General features: G+C 40.0%; 1 protein-coding gene across 1 annotated transcript in view; it reads right to left on the reverse strand.

The window, feature by feature from the left end:
• Positions 1-20,482, reverse strand: part of BMP6 (bone morphogenetic protein 6) — a 158,849-nt gene that overhangs the window by 26,907 nt on the left and 111,460 nt on the right. The window contains exon 2 of the mRNA XM_058733063.1: positions 4,794-4,986. Within this exon, the coding sequence (XP_058589046.1) occupies positions 4,794-4,986 (193 nt within the window). The remainder of the gene's footprint in view (positions 1-4,793; positions 4,987-20,482) is intronic.

Here is a 20,482-nt window from a genome sequence, read left to right on the forward strand (position 1 = left end):
AGACAGAGACAGAGCACGAGCTGGAGGGGTGCAGAGAGACAGAGAGACACAGAATCCGAAGCAGGCTCCAGGCTTTGAGCTGTCAGCACAGAGCCCAATGTGGGGCTTGAAACCACAAAACATGAAATCATGACCTGAGCCAAAGTCAGCCGCTTAACCAACCGAGCCACCCAGGCGCCCCTGAGCTGAAAACTTTCATATCCCACTGCCTCTTGGTCATCCACTCATGCTTCAAACATGTCCACACCTGAACTCCTCCTAACTCCCCTTCCCTCGTTTATTCCTGTGTTCCCTATCTCTATGAATGGTTCCGAAGAGCACTATCAAACTAAATATTCTGGAGAAATGTGTTTTTGCCCTTTGAAAGTTATTTTCTCTCCTGAAACAATTTTATATTGTATATTTATATCGGTGAACTTGGCCAAAAATTTAGTTCAAGCAATAATTCAATCTGAGATTGTTCCCAGGGTTTTGGGTGGCCTGAAGAAATCTTTCTCAGTTTCAAAATCCAACTCTAATGCAGCATTGCCTGTTTCCCTTGATTCAAAGATGCATTTCTTCACAACCTAAGGCTACTTAAGTCAGGATGAAACACATGAACTGAAACAACAACAAAACTTTGCCTACCTGCAAACAGAGGAGTATGTTGTGATATTGCTTATTATCAGGAGGAACTGAATTTTAAAGTTGGGAATGAATTCTCAATCTAAATGTCTTCCAAAGACTGCACCATGATAGAACACAGAAAAGTTACCATATACACAGAAGACGGACTATGACTGCCAGCAATGCAATTGCCAAAACATATAGAGCAGAATATGGAATTTCCAAACTAGCAGCAGCGAGTGGGCCAATGCCTGTGCCAAACTGTACCATCTTTCAGACCCTGAAAACATTTCTGGCGGGCTTTCAAGAGATGATGTTTGACTTTGACTTCTAAGTGGACGAAATTCAAGTAAGAACAGTAAAAGACTGTCTTTAACCCAAGAAGAAATGTAGGTGAAAATGATCTTCTTGAAAGGTCTCAAAATTGCACTATTAATCTAAAAGTGCTATCAAAGTAAAGATCATGAGTACGTGTTATGGAAAGCAACAGGCTACCATCATGAACGGAAGGTCCCAAGGTATTCAGAGCAGCCTTTACACTCCAAGCATGAAGACAAGCTTAGGGTGTATGAGTTTCAGGAGAACCTGGTAAAGTAAATGGACAGATAATACTAGGAATAAGTAAAGATACTTTAATATAAGATTTTCTAGTATTTTTTCTCATCCACACCCTTCCTCTAGAAAAGCTAATAGATGCTCAATAGCTCAACAAAGTTTTTCTTCAGAAAAACCTGGAAAGCCAAAGAAGCAGGGCCTGAATTCTAGCACATCTGGTCCCCAACAGAGCCCCATCTCATTGGACATCCAAACAGAAGCATCCTTTGGAATGCTTGCATCAAAGCTAAGCAGATGGATATAAGGGATGTGCCAGAAGGGGACTGCTGACCTCTTTCTGACACTTCAGCTTTATCTTGGGACTGTCCCCATGTCATCGGGGTGACTTTTGGGAAACAGCAGGTGACAACGGAGGCCTAAATTGGGCTTGGCAAAATTCACATGTGCCACGTTTCATTCTCTAAAAGGAAACATGCCGGCCTGCTTAGCTGATGGGGTCAATGGTTAAGTCCTCCTAGCGGGGGGATATGTGAGAAGGCTCTTTCCAAACTCTAAGTGCTATGCGAGTGCCAATTTTCACCAGTGTCATCATAGAACCATGATGATGTAGAATATCAGATATTAACACCATGTGCAAAGGGCACCCCGTGCTACTCTGATTTAACTGTGAGCACTGTTGGGTTGCTAACCAAATGCTGCTCTATGGGTTGCTCCAGATCTTTTCAGCACTTAGATTCTATCTCAGGGCTTATTCTCAGTTTTTGAATAAAGTATCAAATGTTTCCCTGTTCTTACTCAAAGCGCCATCTATTCAAGTAGTCACTTTCTGGAACTTACCTAGTCCAGTGATTTCTTATCAGTAAGAGGAATATGTTTCTGCAGAATTCATAGCAATGGCCTATCTTCCAAGAATCTTTTCTGACCCTGCCCTGGGTCAGCCTTCTTAGCTGCTTTTATATCAATAGGCCCAACATATCATTTCTGCCTTAGCTGAGGCTATGATTTCAGCACCAGAAAACCTGCCTTTTTATGTTTTTATTTTTCAAGGAGGCCAACTATTTTGCAAAGCAAACGTTTGTTAAATTAAGTTAATCCATCAAATTCTCCAAATTTCACTTAAACACAGATTAGACAAATAAGTTTCTTCACAAGCCCGGAGGATCATTTTTAGCCAGGACACCCCAAGACGGTACAGATGGGGAGATCAAACCTTCCCCAGAAGGAGTCCTGCAGTTAAATCTGGAGGCCTCAGGAAGAACATTAAGAGACAGCAGGAGGCCTGGGCTCCTGGCCCACCGATAAGAAAAGAAAATCTCCTCTTGGCCAACCTGGAGCCCTTCAAAAGCATGAAATTCTCCCAAACCTCCCCATATTTCCCCTTTCCTATGCACAAAAGTTAAATACATCCGACCGCCAAATACTCCCATCCTAGAAGGCAGAGAAATTACAACTTTGCTTTGACACAGTCATCAAAGTTGGGACCGTGTGGGATTTTGTTTTCCAAACTCGCTGCTGGCCTCGAGAAAGTATGACACCACCATGTTAAGCACAAGGCAGCTGTTCATTTTTGGCTAGAGTTCAACATAAACCTTACAAATGGTCTGCTAGCTCTATTTGTTAAATAATAATAATTTTGAAAAATCCCATAGTTACAAAAATCCCAATCTAGTGTTTTCACTAGAAAGCTTTTCCTGCAGAACAGAGAAAACCATGTATTCCAAACAAATGCCTGAGCCAGAAAGGTACTGGTAGGTTATTATTTTTTTTTAATGTTTATTTATTTTTTGAGAGAGAGAGAGAGCAAGTGAGTGTGAGCCAGGGGAAGAGCTGAGAGAGAGAGAGAGAGAGAGAGAGAGAGAGAGAGAGGAGGGAGAGAGAGAGAGAGAGAGAGAGAAGGAGACACAGAATCCAAAGCAGGCTCCAGGCTCTGAGCTGTCAGCACAGAGCCCAATGCGGGGTTCGAACTCATGAACCACAAGGTCACTACCTGGGCCGAAGTTGGACACTTAACCGACTGAGCCACCAGGTGCTGGTATCAGTAGGTTATTTCTGCCAGATAAATACAGTGGACAAATAATTAGGCAGATTGAAAATCAATGACTAAAGCAGGTCCAAAGAATCACCACTGAGTATAAATTCTCTCTGAAACCTCAAAAGACAAAAATCTACCAACCAATAATTTATTATTTCAAAAGAGACCCTCCCTTAACACTTATTAACTATGCTTTTATTCAGGAGTGAAAATCAGACATCAGAAAACTTTCCCTTCTTTCTGAAATTTTGGTTTGTAACAGGTACCACAATAGCTATATTTTGCTTATTATATAACCATCCCACCTAAAAACTCACATACAACCATCAGTGCATATGTTCCACACCATGACGTGTCCCCAAAGCCTGGCATGTGTCTTTCCTTCTTCTCTGTTTCCCTCATTACAGACTTGAAAATGCACAAGGGCCAAATGTTGGCAGTGCTCTCAAAGTAAACCTTTTATGGGGCAAGTTAAGGTCCGTTATTATTTTAGTGTGCCTATTTGTGGCAGACCCACACACAGATCCATAGGTCCAGGAGAAGCCAAAGTCATCCCTAAACCTTCGGACATTCTTGGGAAGTCAACAGACATCCAGGACCGAAAAAGCAAGAATCGAGACTTGGCGTATAAAACCAACGCTGGCGAATCCCTTACAGAGTTTGTAAATGTGGGGCTGCTTTCCTCTCTGCGTTCGCTTTCATTTTTATCTGCCTACTTACCACAGAATTGCCAGGCTGTCACAACACATGCTGCATTTCCACATCACGAGCGCTCACATGGAAGCATGCGGTGGTGCTAATCTGTGCGTCGGGATCACCAGTCTCTCTGGACTACCGAACTGACTGACCCCCAAATACTAAGCACAAGTCAAGGTCACTGGCTTGCTCTCTTGTGTACAGGATTGCACCAGCTGCTGTAATATTTCTCTCCTTGGCCCATCTAATCCTCCAGAAACCACTCTGTGGAAGTTTTTCTTTATCGGTGAGCAGCCCCAAGAACATGTTCTGTTGAAGTTCTTTTGTAAAAACAGCCTGGCCTCATTTCAAAAAACAAGAATAATACAGACAGGGTGGGGAGGGGGCAGGGCGGGGCACGTCTATTGTTGCCATGAACCCAAATGAGCAGAGATACATTCGAGACACACAAAGATATATTGTATCATTTGGATGTATCTATTATATGCAAACACACAGCTTTCTATTAACTTGAATCAGTATCATTTGCAAGCATCCTTACGTAACTGTCACGTGTGAATCTATTTTAGCCACCTTCTCGCCCATCATTCAAAGTAGGCACTGAAAAACGGTGGGATATGTTTTTTGCCCAATAAGGCACGTGTTCTCTGATCACAAAGGATGCTTAGTAAAGACCGTCCACTGGCTTGCTTAGGAACACAAAAGTATTTGGAAAAATCTTCATTTTAATAACAAAAAAATCTCCCTGCTGGCCAAACACTACCATTCAGAACACATCCCTCGTCATGCTCATGGCTGCCCTTGGACTCCACATCACGTTCCACAGACACACTTGGGATCAGACGATGGCGGGGTGAGAAATGGGGGCCAGCCCCACCCTTTGGGGTTCCTTGCGCCTTCATACCTGTGCTGATGCTCCTGCAAGACTTGATAAATGCTGATAAGAAAAGTTTGGTTTTTAAAACTCCCCACAACACAGTCCTTGTAGATTCGGAATTCTGCAGCCGTCACCGCCTCACCCTCAGGAATCTGGGATAAGTTGAACTTGAACTCTTTGTGGTATCGCTGGCCAGGGGAGAACTCCTTCTCGTGCTCCACTATAAGATTAAACAAGAGAGAGTGACAACTATTGTTACTTGACTAAGTGCCACAGGCTCACCTCAAGAAAGCCGCCCCGTTTTCATTCATAAGTGGATTACCGGTTACCAATGGCTTAGGAGAGGGGATGGTGGTGGGGGGGGGGGGTAGCAAGAACCAACAGAGGCTGACCTGTCACACAGGCTGAGATTAAAATCCCTCATTTGACCCAAGGATTAAATAAAACTCTTAGATTCTATTTGGTTTAAATACTTTAAATACTTAGTTGAAGTACGTTGCATAAAAGCAAGTTATTTTAAACTCTTGGCTTTGGATGTCCTCATCCATGAAGACAAGAATTCACAGGGCTTCCCAAGGAAGTTGTGAGAATGGAGAAAATGAATATGATGGTGCCCAGTGATCCTGGCCCCGGTCACCCCCTCCCGCCCCCTTGACTTCCTGCTGCCTGGTCCCCCTCAGATTGGTTCACCAGTCACCATCAAGCAGTTGACGAGACCAAGGGTAGCCCTGAGCTGACCTCTGAGGGGGATGGTGGGGGAGGGTCCTTGGGGTGGAGGGGACCGAGGAGTGCATTGACCTCAGCCTGCAGCTCCAAGAGTCCTCGGATTTTGCCTGCTGCTCTGTGGAAATTTTTGTTGAGGGGTTTAGGGTAAAGTTTCAGAGAAAATGCCACCTTAACCCAAGTCCACTGCCCTCCCTTCTCCAGGAAGAAAGGGAGGGCTGCAGGAATCTGAGGCCAGGGCCCCTCCACTTAATCTTTGTGTACAACCCAAGTGTGGGGACGGACACGTGGAAGCAAACTGCCAATGGTATGTATAGCTTGCTATTTTCTAAGGCTTTTCTAAAAACTGGGAAAGATTTGAATCTGAATGTCATTTTTACTTTTTTTAAACATGCTTTTTTTTAAGTTTATTTATTTATTTTGAGAGAGAAAGCACTAGAGCAGGGGAGGGGCAGGGAGAGAAAGAGAATGAATGAATGAATGAATGAATGAATGAATGAATGAATCCTAAGCAGGCTCCATGCTGTCAGCACAGAGCCTGACGTGGGGCTCCAACTCACAAGCCATGAGATCATCACCGGAACTGAAATCAAGAGTCAGACGCTTAACCGACTGAGCCACTCAGGCGCCCTTGAATTTTTTTAAAATGAAATCTTTCCCCTGCATGAAGATAAATTATGGAAAACTACAACCGCTGATTATCATTTTTCAGAGTCAGCTTCCAGTTGTCTATATAAAGTCCTGTGTGAAAGAAATGGTATCAACCTCAGATGCTTAACTCATAAACGTAAAAATTAAAAAAAGAAAAAAAAGGGACTGGTCTGCTTCCCACCATAAATCCTTGACTCTTTTCTCCAGGGTTGGAAACGCTTCTGCCCTACTATTCCTATTGGTTTTTTTTCTTAATGGCAACCGCAGTGAAATCTCATGAGTAAATTAATCCTTTATGGCAGAGTTTTCCCAGGGCTGTGGGTAGGAAAAAAAAAACAACAACAAATTATTTGCCACCTCCAACTGCCCATTTTCTCCCACATGTGTTGGAGATTTAGCTTCTTTAAACAAAACAAAACAAAACAAAACAAAAACACCAATAACTCTTTATAAGAACCTAAAACCTCAATGGCATTTGTGGAGGAAGCTAAGGAAAAGTTAAGCCATGTATAGGCAGGAGATTTTAAATAAAGAATTTCTGAAACTGTCAAGTGAGTATGCTAAAATCTTTTAGATTCAAGTTATCTCTTCATTTGGGGGGTGGTATAAAAAATAAGCTTGGACTTGTGTAAGACCTTGATAGTTAAAAAAAAGAAAAAAACAAAACCAAGATCTAACCACAAAGTAAACCACGGTTCAGTCCCAACAAGAGAACAGGTTTTCTAATTTAGTGGCTAAGCATGAAAAGCAATCTTGTTGGTGAGTTCACCCAAGGACACCCATACATGAGGGTATATCACTTTTCCCTAAAACTGATCTGCTTTTTAAGTGTGATATGTTATCATTGGTGGTTAAAAAGTGAATCAAATCTGATTTCCCAAACAGACTTTCTTAAAAACAAAACAAAACAAAACACCAGTCACATAGCTTTTCTATAGGGCCTTTTGGTTGCTTAAATTTTAATATCAATAAATAAAAATATATTGTTAAGATTCATTTGAAAGAATGCATACGAATTCCTCAAAGAAGTCTTTCAATCACTATTAGTATAAACAATAATTAGAAAGAAGAAATAATGGATGTGATACAAGATATAAGATAGTAACAAGATATTTCAGTTATAAGAAGTAAACAGAAACTTCAATAAATCAGGAATGTGGTCTCTAGTTCTAGACAAGTATATCACCCCCAATAAACCACAGTTCTGTGTATTCAGACTACTGGGTGGTCCCCCTCCCCTGGGGTGGGCTCCGTGACCTTCTCTGTACCTATTTCATTCAGCAACAGTGCTTCTGAGTGACTTCCAAGCTTTGAACTTCCTTCCACTTAGACTTCTTGGAATGCTTATCTGGGGGAAAGATGGTTACCATGTAAGAGGTCCAAGTACTCTGACCCTCTATGCTATGAGGAAGCCCAAGCTAACCATGTAGAGAGACTGTATGGTACATGAAGAGACAGATGGAGGGAGAGAGGGAAGAGTCCAGTCAGTCTCTGACCACCTCAGCTGAGGCACCACACATGTTATAAAGATGCTATCTTAGATGCCCAATCCAGGGGAGACTTTGGAGGACTCCAACCCCAACCAGCATCTGTCTACACCTGCATGAGAGACCTTGAGCAAGAATTACCCAGGTGAACCTGGTCATTTCACAAGACTGTGGGAAGTAGCAGCACATTGTTCTAAGCCACCGTGATCTCGGGTGGTTTGTTACACAGTAATCGGTAATGAACACAAAGAGGACTAGGGAGGACAGGAGAGGATAAGAAAGAGATGGGAAGTCTGGGAGAAATCACATGCAATTATTAAGGATTTCAAAGTGCTGGGAAGTAGTATGTATGACTGAGGAGGAATCCTGGCAAATGATCACAGACAAATGTGAAGAGTTAAAGAATCTAAAAATGAGAAACTAGGGGGTACCTGGGTGGCTCAGTCAGTCGAACGTCTGACTCTTGATTTCGACTCAGGTCGTGATCCCAGAGTCATGAGATGGAGCCTCTCATCTGGCCCCATGCTGATCATACAGCCTGCTTAAGATTCCCTCCCTCTCTCTCTGTCCCCATCTCTCTTCCTCCCTCCCTCTCCCCCACTTGAGTGTGCTTGCTCACTCATCCTCTAAAACTAAAAAAAATTAAAATGAGAAGACAGGAGCATAGTTCAAAGCCTTCACCTTATTACAACACGAATTAGAGCTCATTGCCTTATTATGTGCTTTTTCCCAGTTCTCTACTGACCCCACATTACCTTGAAGCACTTTGAACTTTCTTTTGCCTTTCCTTTATTCCTTCTTTGAGGAGATTCAGAGATCTGACTGCCCCCACCTCATTTTCAGCCCTCTCACTCAACCCCTTTACTCCACTGTCTTCCAAACCTCTCTTGAAGCCTCTTGGCTGGAAGTTGTACCACCTTCTTTCCTCTCCCCACGATACTTCAGCCACGAGTCATTAGGAGTTTGCCTGGAACGCCTTTCTCCCCCAATCTTTTGCCTACAACTGAATTTACATAGTGTGTGCACTAATGTCTCATAGGGATACAAGAAATAAATGCAGTTATGTCACTGCTCACACGTGCATTTGAAGACCACAGTGGTAAAACCGTAACGTTTCCAGCAAGCTTAGCATTCCCCCTTCAAGCTCTATGATTATGGACTCCTGGAATATCAGACAACTCAAGAAATATGAGAGGTAATGAAAGGGAGAGGGCTGAGTTCTGAACTCAGCACTCAAGGCTATTTTGTAACTCCTAGCCTTTTGGCATCTCAGTGGTGGTGCCAAACATGCTACATGATTGAGTAGTATCTAAAAGCGTTGATTAAGGGTCATTCTGCCAAACTGGTTTTGAATTCCAGCTCCCCTTTTCCTGATCTATGTGATGCTGAGCAAGATATTAGCCAAAATTTGTTATCAGTGAAGTGAGAATCATAGCATTTCTGAAGATTAAGTGAGACAATCTATACAAAAGAGTCAGTGGTAGAGTAAGTACTTAATAAATATTAGTTGTGATGATCATTAGCTGATGCTTGAGAATCTAGCTCTACTGATGGAGTATGTCTTTGCTGAGTAATTAAAATTTACTTCGGAGTCTTTACATAAGGCCAATCAATGGTTCCTCTAAATTACCTTTTTAATTTGGAGAGATGCATTCTGTGTAAAGGGCAGTAAGTCAAATCACTACATTGAGTATCATCAGTCTTGGTGTTTGGCTAATGAATACAGTTCTGTGTTCTCTGAGGTGGTAATTCCTAGAATTTTTTTATTTCAAGAACCAGTAAAAATTTAACAGTAACGACCTTCTGCAAGGTCATTTACTTTTTCCATTTGCCATCTTTGAAAGCAGAACAAACAAAACAACAAACTGCATCCTTTTAACTCGACGATCATTTCTAAAGGTTCTTTTAACACCAAATAAAATAGAAAGGACATAGTTGAAGACCATATACAATCCCATATACCAGGTGAAATATCAGACCAGCACCAGACCTTTGCCCAACATGCAGGAACCATAGCCCGAAGGAGTAGAAGTTCCTAGTTGAGGATTCAAAATGTAAGTTATGTAATACTATATATACAAAAGGATATATGCAACTTACGAAGGTAATGAAGCATCCTAACAAAGCACTGAGAAAACCAGCACCCAACTGGAATATGACTAATACTGTGTTATTCCTCCCTGGTGCCATCCCCGGCACCTGCCCAAAAAGTATCTAGAATCATGAATAGTGTCCAGCATTTTCTTGCCTTTTAAGAACTAACAGTTTCACTACATATGTATCACTAAATCAGTGCTTTTCTTTTTTCCCTTAAAGTCTGTCAGAGACATAATGGAAACTTTATAGGCACACATGGAAAATCCAGGCACGGTCACAGCTAAGAGTGAAGGCGGCCCAAGCAGATGGCCATATTGCCTGTCAGCTGGTGGGGAGGTGAAGTCCCATGGGTGTGGCCTGGCTGCTCTGGAGGCGATGGGTGACTAATAATTCTTCTTCTTCAGCTCTACCTCATACAAATCCACTGAAAACACGGACATTTTCTTAACAAGCGCTGGCAAGGATGTGGAGAAAGTTAGAACCCTTGCACTTTGCTGGTGGTGACCTTAGATGAGGCAGCTGCTATGGGAAACAGTTTGGCAAGTCCTCAAACACACACCGAATCACCATATGATCCAGCAATCCCACTTTTAAGTACAGACAGGTATCCACAAGAATTGAAAACAGGAACTTCAACAGATATCCGCACACCCATGTTCCTAGCAAGATTCACAGTAGCCAAAAGGTACAAGCAACCCAAGCGTCCACTGATGAATGAAAGGATAAACAATGTGGCAGAGACAGACAGAGGAATATTGTTCAGCTTTAAAAAGGAAGGAAACTCTGACATAGGCTACGACATGGATAAACCTTGGAGACATTATGTGAAGTGAGATAAGCCAGTCACAAAAAGACAAATATACGCACTTACATGCGTGTCAAATTCATAGAGACAGAATGTAAGAATGGTGGTTTCCAGGGGCTGGAGAGGGGAATGGGGAGTGAGTGTTCAGCGGGGACAGAGTTTCAGCTTGGGAAGATGATAATGTTCTGGAGACAGATGGTGGTGATGGCTGCACGACAGTGTGAATACACCTAATGCTGAACTTGTACAATTAAAAATGGCGGAAGTGGTAAATGTTATGAGTATTTTACCACAAAAGAACTAAAAATGGGCATTTTTCTTACATAATCACAATGCGTGATCATAGCTAAGTTAAATAATTCATTTTCTTTTTTTTTTTTAAGTTTATTTATTTGAGAAAGAGTGCCAGCAAAGGAGGCGAAGACAGCAACGGAGAGAATACCAAGCAGGCTCTGCACTATGAGGGCTCCATGTCATGAACTGTGAGATCATGACCTGAGCTGAAATCAAGAGTCTGACGCTCAACTGAATGAACCACCCAGGTGCCCCCATTACTGTTTTCTAATATCCAATCCCTAATCAAATTTCCTCAAACACCTCAAAAAACTATGTTGCTGCATTTGGTTCATTGGAATCAGGAGACAAACAGGGTCCACTCGTTACACTTGGTTGTTCTGTCTCCTAAGTCTCTTCCAAAATAAGCAAACCAGGAACAGAAAGAACCCCACTAATCTGATCATGAATCCATCTAAAAAACCTACAATGAACAACATTCTCAATGGTGATACACTGAGACGTTTCCTTTAAAATCAGGAAGAAGACAAAGATGTCCATTTTCAGTCTTGAGGTCCAGTTCAGCATTGCTGAGATTAAATAATAGGAAAGGAAGAATACTATTACAAATTGTTAAACCTAGTAAGAAAATTCATCAGATTGCTTCCTTGATGGTCTCGGTGAGTTAAAGTTGCTCTAACAAAAGTACTACAGACTGAGGGGCTGAAACAATAAACATTTCTCACAGAGATCAGCGTGCCAGCACATTTGGGTTCTTGCTGAGGGCCCTATTCCCCCTATTCCTGGTTAGGTCGTCGTTTCGCCTACCTTGGCGCATGCACATAGAGAGACACACAGTGTGAGCTCCAGTCTCTTCCTCTTCTTTTTTTCTAAGCTTATTTATTTTGAGAGAGAAAGTGGGGGAGAGGCAGAGAGAGAAAAGGAGAGAGAGAGAATCTCAAGCAGGCTCTGCAAGGCAAGCACAGAGCCCATTGCGGGGCTCAAACCCATTTTGAGATCGTGACCTGAACCAAAGTCAGATGCTTAACCAACGGAGGCACCCAGGTGCCCCCAGTCTCTTCCTCTTCTTGTAAGGATACTAATCTCATCATGGAAGCTCCACCCTCAGGACCTAATTATTTCCCCAGGGTCCATTCATAACACCATCTCATCAGGGATTAGGGCTTCATCCGTATGAAATTTAGTGGACACGAACCCACAGTTCCCAACACTGACACTAAAAGTTGTTTGTTACTTGTTCACATTATTTGTCCTGTTACTTTTCAAATTTACAGTTTGGAATTTTTGCATTTGTGTTCATAAGTGACACTGGTGATGGGCTCATCTCATATAGCATTGTTCAGTTTCAAGTAATACTTGCTCTTGGAATCAGCTGGGAAATGTTCCCTCTCTTTCTTTTCAGGAAATGATCTCTTCCTTCAAACCCTGGCAAACTTATCTGTAAAATCATCTGATCCTGGTGTTTTTTCTTTGGGGAAAATTTTTAATTACTCATTCGCTTTCTTTTAAACATATAGAAATATTCGAGTTATCTATTTCTTTTTAAGTCATTGTACATTTTCTAGAAGTTTGTCAACTGGGGCATAATTTATCAAATTTATTGCCATAAAAATATTTATTTATTTTTTTGAGGAAAAGAGAGAGCATGAATAGGGGAGGGGCAGAGAGAGAGAGAGGGAGACACAGAATTCCAAGCAGGCTCCAGGTTCTAAGCTATCAGCACAGAGTCTGATGTGGGGCTTGGACTCAGGAACTGTGAGATCATAACCTGAGCCAAAGTCGGATGCTCAACTGACTGAGCCACCCAGGCGCCCTGCCATAAAATTTTTCACAGTATTCTCATATGATTTAATCTCTGCTCTATCTACAGCTTTTTCATTCCAATATCATTTATTTGTGAATTCCCTTTTTTTTTCTGGATTCGTCTTACTGGAGGCCAATTTTTTTTTTCTCACTATTGCTTAATTTGATTGTAATATTGATTTTTCTTTTTTGACATGTCGAAATCAAAGAACTTTTTGTTACTTCTTACAAACAAGGAGACAGGGAGCTAACTCTCAAGACTTACTACAGTTTCTGAATCACATCCTGCTAAGTCTGAATTGTTTCAGGTGTCTAGAGAAAAATAAAGACACAACCTTTTTCAAGTAGAAATATAAACAGAAAAGAAAGAGGGGAGAGTGGTGGGAAAAGAATAGAACAATCTTCCTAGTTAATACATTAAAGGATAGTCACATAATCAGGATTTTCTCACTATCTGGACTCACTCACTGGTTAACTTGGCAAGACTTAGTTAAGGCAAAATTACACTCATTCCGTAATAAATTCTACAATTCCAAATGCTTCATGCTTCCACTTATAGTCATACACCAAACTTAAAAAAAATTTTAAGTCTTTAAAAAAAACAAAAATTTGCCATTCCATTGACTACTGTAAACAATTTTTTATGCTATGGCATAAGTTTCTTTCATTTTAGGTGACAAGGACTGTTCTGGCTGGTTTCAAGGCTTGGTACAATAGCAGCCTTCTGACTTTTAAGATGCCAGCATTCAACCTGAAACAGTAATAGAGACATTGATCTGGACTCTTTGGCTCACTTTTTAACCACAATGAGTTAACAGACTTTACCCTCTAGGGTGCACCAAACATTTCTAAATATTTGTTTCTATTAATGTTCTATTAGAATCACAAATATCAAGATGAATATTTTCCTGGCTGCCATCTTATTTTTTTAAACTGATTTTTCTAAACTTTATTTTTTAAAAATGTTTATTTATTTGAGTGAGAGAGAGAGAGAGAGAGAGAATGTGCACAAAAGCAGGGAAGGGACAAAAAGAAAGTTGGGGGGGGGGGGAGAGTATCCCAAGCACGCTCCACACTGACATCAGGCTTGACCCCATGAACTGTGAGATCATGACCCAAGCCAAAATCAAGAGTCTGATGCTCAACTGATTGAACCACCCAGGCACCCTAACTTTTCTAAACTTTAATTTTTATTTTAAACAGTTATGGACTCACTAGTAGTTTCAGAAATAGCAGAAAGGATGGAAAAAAAAATAGTCGAAAGATCCCCTGTGACATCTTACATAACTGAATAACAGTAAAAAAAAAAAACAAAACAAACAAAAAAACACGAGGACACTGACATTGATATAATACCTTAACTAGACTTCAGACCCTACTTTGATTTCACCAATTTTTACACCCATTTTCTGGTGTGTGTATATGTGTGTCCATACATAATTCTACGACATCACATGTATCAATTCCTATAACCACCACCATAATCTAGACACAGAACTATTCTGTCCCTGCAAAGTAAATCCCTTGAGCTTCCCTTTTAATTCAAATGACTTTTTAAGACTAGATCGAGCACATATACTATAAAGAGCTTTCGGACCAACACTAAGTGCCTACATGTCGTCATTAGTAGTACGAGTTAGCCAACACATTTTTTTTACCTTTAAAAACATGTTAGAAACATTTTCATACCAAAATACAGATGTTCATATCACTTTAGGTTGGGGAAGACACTCAGCTAAAAGCCACAACTATATATGTCTTCCAATGGAAAAAAGTTGCAGACTTCAGCTAACATGAGAGAATACACTCAGGCACTTAAGTCAATAAACATGTGTCATGAGGAAAGACTTAAACTGAAAAATTGCAGCCTTGCTAGAGTTCCATCAATATCAAATAACCACATTTTTTGCCCACTTATAAAGACTGCTATAAAGAAGCAATCAGACATTTAATAAAAACCAATATATACATGTATTTTTTTCACTATTAAAAATTTAACAGCTTCGGTCAAAACACCTAGATGGGACAGCCTAAAAGAATACGCTCCCATATCTCTGATTAAAAAAAACTTATTCAACTTACTTAAACTAAAAAAAAGAAAAAAGAAAAAGAAAAAGAAAAATGAAAAACAAACAAACAGTTCACCCATTTCTTCCACCCCCAACCACCTGCCTCTTGCAATCACCAATCTGTTCTCTGTATCCATGAGCTTGGTTTGTTTTGTTGTGTTTTAGATTCCACAAAGAAAAGAGATCATATGGTATTTGTCTTTCATTTTTCACTTCAAGGTCCATCCATTTTGTCACAAATGTCAAGACTTCATTCTTTTATACAGCTCAATAATATTTCTGTGTGTGTGTGTGTGTGTGTGTGTGTGTATTACAATTTCTTCAACCGTTGATGGACATTTAGGTTGTTTCCATGTTTTGGCTACTGTAAATAAGCTGCAACGAACATGGGGTGTATACACTTCTACTTAGTGTTTTCATTTTCTTTGGATATCCAGAGGTGAAATTACTGTATCATATGGTAATTCTATTTTTAATTTTTTGAAAAATTTCCATACTGTTTCCCACAATGGCTATACCGATTTTCATTTCCACCAACAGTGCACAAGGGCTCCCTTTTCCCTACATTCTCACAGACGCTTCATATTTCTTGTCTTTCTGATACTAGTCGTTCTCACAGGTGTGAGGTGGTATCTCACTGTGGTTCCGATTTGCATTTCCCTGATGATTAGTAATGTGGAACATCTTTCCATGTGCCTGTTAGCCATCTGTAGTGTTGTTTGGGAAAAATGTCTATTCAGATCTTCTGTCCATATTTTAATCAGATTGTGTTTTTGCTATTGAGTTGTAGGAGTCTGTTGTATATTTTGGATATTAGCTCCTTATCAGATATATGATTTGCAAACATTCTCTCATTCACTACATTGCCTTTTCATCTTGTTGATGGTTTCCTTTGCTGTGCAGAAGCTTTTCAGTTTTGGTGTAGCCCTACTTGTTTACTTTTGCTTTTCTTGTTTTTGCTTTTGGTATCAAGATTCCAAAAATTATCGCAAACTCCAATGTTAAGGAGCTTAGTGCCTACCTTTTCCTCTAGGAGTTTTACAGTTTCAGGTCTCACATTTAAGACTTTAATCCATTTAGGGGCACCTGGGTGGCTCAGTCAGTTGGGCTTCCGACTTTGGCTCAGGTCATGATCTCGCAGTTTGTGAGTTCGAGCCCCGTGTCGGGCTTTATGCTGTCAGTTCAGAGCCTGGAGCTTGCTTCGAATTCTGTGTCTCCCTCTCTCTCTGCCCCTCCCCTGCTCATACTCTCTCTCTGTCTCTCTGTCTCTCAAAAAATGAATAAATGTTAAAAAAAAATTCTTAAAAAAAAAGACTTTATTCCATTTTGAGTTAAACTTTGTGCACAGTGTAAGACAGTGGTCCAATTTCATTCTTTTGCACGTGGCTGTCCAGTTTTACCATTTATTGAAGAGACTGTCCTTTCCCCATTGTATATTCTTGGCTCTTTTGTCATAAACTGACTATAGATGTATGAGTTTATTTCTGGGATCTCTATTCTGTTCCATTGATACATGTATCTGTTTTATGGCAATACTGTTTACTATAAATTTGTAATGTACTTTGAAATTAGGGAGCATATTGCTATGTTGTTCTTTCTCAAGACTGTTTTGGCTATTTGGGTCTTTTGTAGTTCCAGACAAATTTTAGGATTTTTTGTTGTATTTCTGTGAAAAATACCATTGGAATTTTGATAGGGATTGTACTGAATATATTGCTCTGGGTAGTATGGACATTTTAACAATTCTTCCAATCCATGAGCATGGAATACCTTTCCATTTATTTGTGTCTTCTTCAATTTCTTTCATTAGTGTTTTATAATTTTTAATATATAGACCTCTGAGCTCTTTGGTTAAGTTTATTCCTAGTTATTTTGTTTCTCTCGTTATCCAAATTTTAATTTTTGTCAAGAAATTAATGTGGTTTTTTTGAGTATAGTAGACACATCATGTTAATTTCAGGTGTACAATACAGTGATTCATTCATGGTGATAGTGATTTATGTGTTATGCTGTACTATTTTATTCTCTTTAATGTAATTGTAAATGGGATTGTTTTCTTTTTTTCTGATAGTACATTAGTGTAAAGAAATCCAACAGATCTTTGCATGTTGATTTTGTATCCTGCAACTTTACTGACTTCATTTATTCTAATAGTTTTTGATGAAATAATTCAAGTTTTTTATATACAACATATCTTCTGCAAACAGTGACAGTTTTACTTCTTCCTTTTGGATGTCTTTTTCTTGCCTAATTTCTCTGGCTAGGGTTTCTAATATTATGTTGAATAAAAGTTGCAAAAGTGGACATTCTGGTGTTGTTCCTGATCTTAGAAAAAAGCTTTCAGCTCTTCACCATTGAGTATGATGTTATTAGCTGTGGGCTTGTCACATATGGCCTTTATTATGTTAAGGTAAATTCCCTCTATCCTGCATTTTGAAGAATTTTTATCATAAGTAGATGTTGGATTTTGACAAATTCTTTTTCTGCATCTGTCGAGATGATCATACAAGTTTTATCCCTTATTTTGTTAATCACATTGACAGATTTGCAGACGTTGAATCATTCTAGTATCCCTGGAATGAATCTCACTTGATCATGATGTATGACCTTTTTTCTTTTCTTTTTCTTTTTTTTTTTGACATCTCTTACACTCTTCACCTGTTTCACCCATCCCCCAACCCCCTCCCCTCTGGTAACTACCAGTTTGTTCTCTGTATTTATCAATTTGTTTCTGTTCTTGCTCATTTGGTTTTTAGATTTCACATATAAGTGAAATCATATAATATTTATCTTTCTCTGTATGGCTTATTTAATTTAGCATAATATCCTCTGGGTCCATCCACTTTGTTGCAAATGGCAAGATCTTGTTCTTTTTTATGGCCAAGTAATATTCTATTGTATACATATATAATATCAATGTCTATTAATGGACACTAACATTGTTTCCATATCTTTGCCATTGTAAATAATGCCACAATAAATACAGAGGTGCATATATCTTTTCAAATTAGTGCTTTTGTTTTCTTTGGGTAAATACCCAGTAATGGAATCAGTACAAGATCATACAGTTCTATTTTGAATTTTTTGAGGACCCTCCATATTGTTTTCTACAATGGTTCCACCAATTTATATTGGCATATGATCCTTTCAATGTGTTGTTGAATTTGGTCTGCTAATATTCTGTTGAGGATTTTTTCATCTGTGTTCATCAGGGATATTGGGCACACTTCATTATTTCCAGAACTAATGTTCTGGAAAATTCTTAGCCTTTAGCTCATTGATGAGGACGCTCCTCCATTCTCTTTAATGTCTCCTTCAAGAATGACAATTAGATGTGTTTCAGACTTTCATTTTAATTTCCACTGCTCTTAACTGCTTTTTTATGTCATTTATCTCCTTGTCTCTTGGCTGGAAAATTTCTTTAGATTTATCTAAAAGTTCACTTGTTTTTACCGTATAGCTTAAGCCATCTATTAGTTTCTTATTTTAATGAGTTTTTAAATTTTTCTAACTCCATCTCTTGTCATCATTGTTGTGTGGTCTTTTTCAGTTGTCAATTGTTCTATATCACTATTATGTATTTCAGTATTCATTATTCTTTGTGTATTTCCTATATAGTTGTCTCACAGTTTCTAACTCAGTGTCTGTTTTCTGTGAAATCCTTGGCAAATTTAAATCGGCACTGCTTTCCCATCCCTCTGAGGACTTTCATTTTGCTTGATTATTACCTTGTGTGTTTGCAGATTTTTAGGTAATTTTTGATTGAAATTCATCCTCAATGTTTAAATGGTTTGCTTTTCTCCCCCCCACCCCCTCCAAAAAGAGAGAGAGAGAGAGTGAAACATGGACATTTGCTTTTGTGAGGAATGTTACTGACCTGGACCCAGTTATCTCCCCCCTTTGAGGGCTTAATGTGGGAATGTCTAGGATAGCTCTCCCACCTTGGCCTGGACTCTTCACTGCTCTCATGATCTGCAGGAATGTTGGTATTTGCATTCACAGAAACCTAGCTTTTTTGTTTGTTTGCTCACAATAACACTCAGGGGAGTCCTCAAAGATGTCCCCAAGTCCCTGACATTCATGCTGTAGACATATTTGCTTTTGTTTATCCTGGATTGAGTCATATTTTAGCAGGAGGGCCTTACAAATTATCTAGTCTGCAATATTTCCAGAATTTGAAGTCTTTCTTTGATTGGTTACGTTTGGAAAACAACATTTGGGACACACTCCTCTCAACTCCTAAAGATATTATAAAACATGCCTAATGTTTGAGGAGTTTACAAGCATTTTCATACATGCTATCTCATCTGTTTCTCAGAATAGTCTCAGAAGTTAGACACAGCAAATATTATCACCATCATAGCAATAGGAATCCGACACCAAAGGCAGTTAAGGGGCTTCCCTTTGGCACTTACATTTATGATTTCAATTATTATTTTATGCTAATGCCTCCCACATTTCCCATCTCCAGCTCATTGCTCTCCCTTAAGGAATGGGTTTATCTCACTACCTGGGACACTTCATCCTGATGCCCCGTATGCATGGGGAGTCAACATGCACAAAATGAGACTCTTTTTCTCTCCCACTAATATGCCCCTGTAGCTTTCTTTACCTTCTCCACCCTTATCACTCCCAATTGGCCAATTAATCACCAACTCCTGTTGATTTTACCTTCTAGAACTGCATTGTGTAATACAGTGGCCACCCGCACTAGCCACATGCAGTTATTTAAATGTAAATGAGAGAAAATTTAAAATTCAGTTCCACCATCACACCAGCCACATGTAAAGGGTTCAGTGCCAGCGTGTGGCTGGTGGATACCGTATTGGCAAGCATATCACAGAACATTCCCGTCATCACAGAAAGCTCTGTTGGATGGCACTGTTCTGGAAATTTCTCTAACCCACCTGTCCTGTTCCATGACCACTGCCCTTATTCAGAGCCGTCCTGCTGCCTCAAGATGTGTCCCTAGCCCATCCTCTCTCCACACTGCAGCTGGTACCACAGTCATAGACCCAAACTTGAAAATCGCCTGCTTAGAGCCTTTAATTTATTCCCCTGACCTTCTGTCCTTACCCCTCACCTTCTCCTGCCTCAAACTGAGACCTTAAACTGCCTTTCCCTTACCCTTTTTTTTTTTTTACTGATTTGTTAAGGTTTATTTTTGAGAGAGAGAGAGAGAGAGAGAGAGAGAGAGAGAGAATATGAGCAGGGAAGGGGCAGAGAGAGAGGAAGAGAGAGAGAGAATCCCAAGCAGGCTTTGCACCGTCAGCATGGAGCCTGATGTGGGGCTTGAACCACAAACTGTGAGATTATGACCTGAGCAGAAAATAAGAGTCAGATGCTTAAAAGATTGAGCCACCCAGGCACCCTGCCATTCCCTCAACTTATACAATCTCCGTGCCTTGTCAAAGAACTTCCCCTCCCTAACCTCCAGGATGTAGATGTAAACTGTTACAGGCTCAAAATTTTGGAGACGCTTTGATGCTTCTATGTAATTCTAAATGAAAACCATTTATTAAAGCCATAAAACAAGGGTAGGTACATCAGAGTTTTTGCTTCCTCCATAATTATGAATGCTTTGTTGAAAAATATCAAGCTGAAACTCTTTTTAAAGTAGATGTCTTCAGGGGCACCTGAGTGGCTCAGTTGGTTGAGTGTCCAACTTTGGCTCTGGTCATGATCTCACCCTCCGTGAGTTCAAGCCCCGTGTTGAGTTCTGTGCTAACAGCTCAGCTTGGAGCCTGGAGCCTGCTTCATATTCTGTGTCTCCCTCTCTCTGCTCCT

This window comes from Neofelis nebulosa, chromosome 6, assembly GCF_028018385.1.
Source record: "Neofelis nebulosa isolate mNeoNeb1 chromosome 6, mNeoNeb1.pri, whole genome shotgun sequence".
Lineage (NCBI taxonomy): Eukaryota > Metazoa > Chordata > Mammalia > Carnivora > Felidae > Neofelis > Neofelis nebulosa.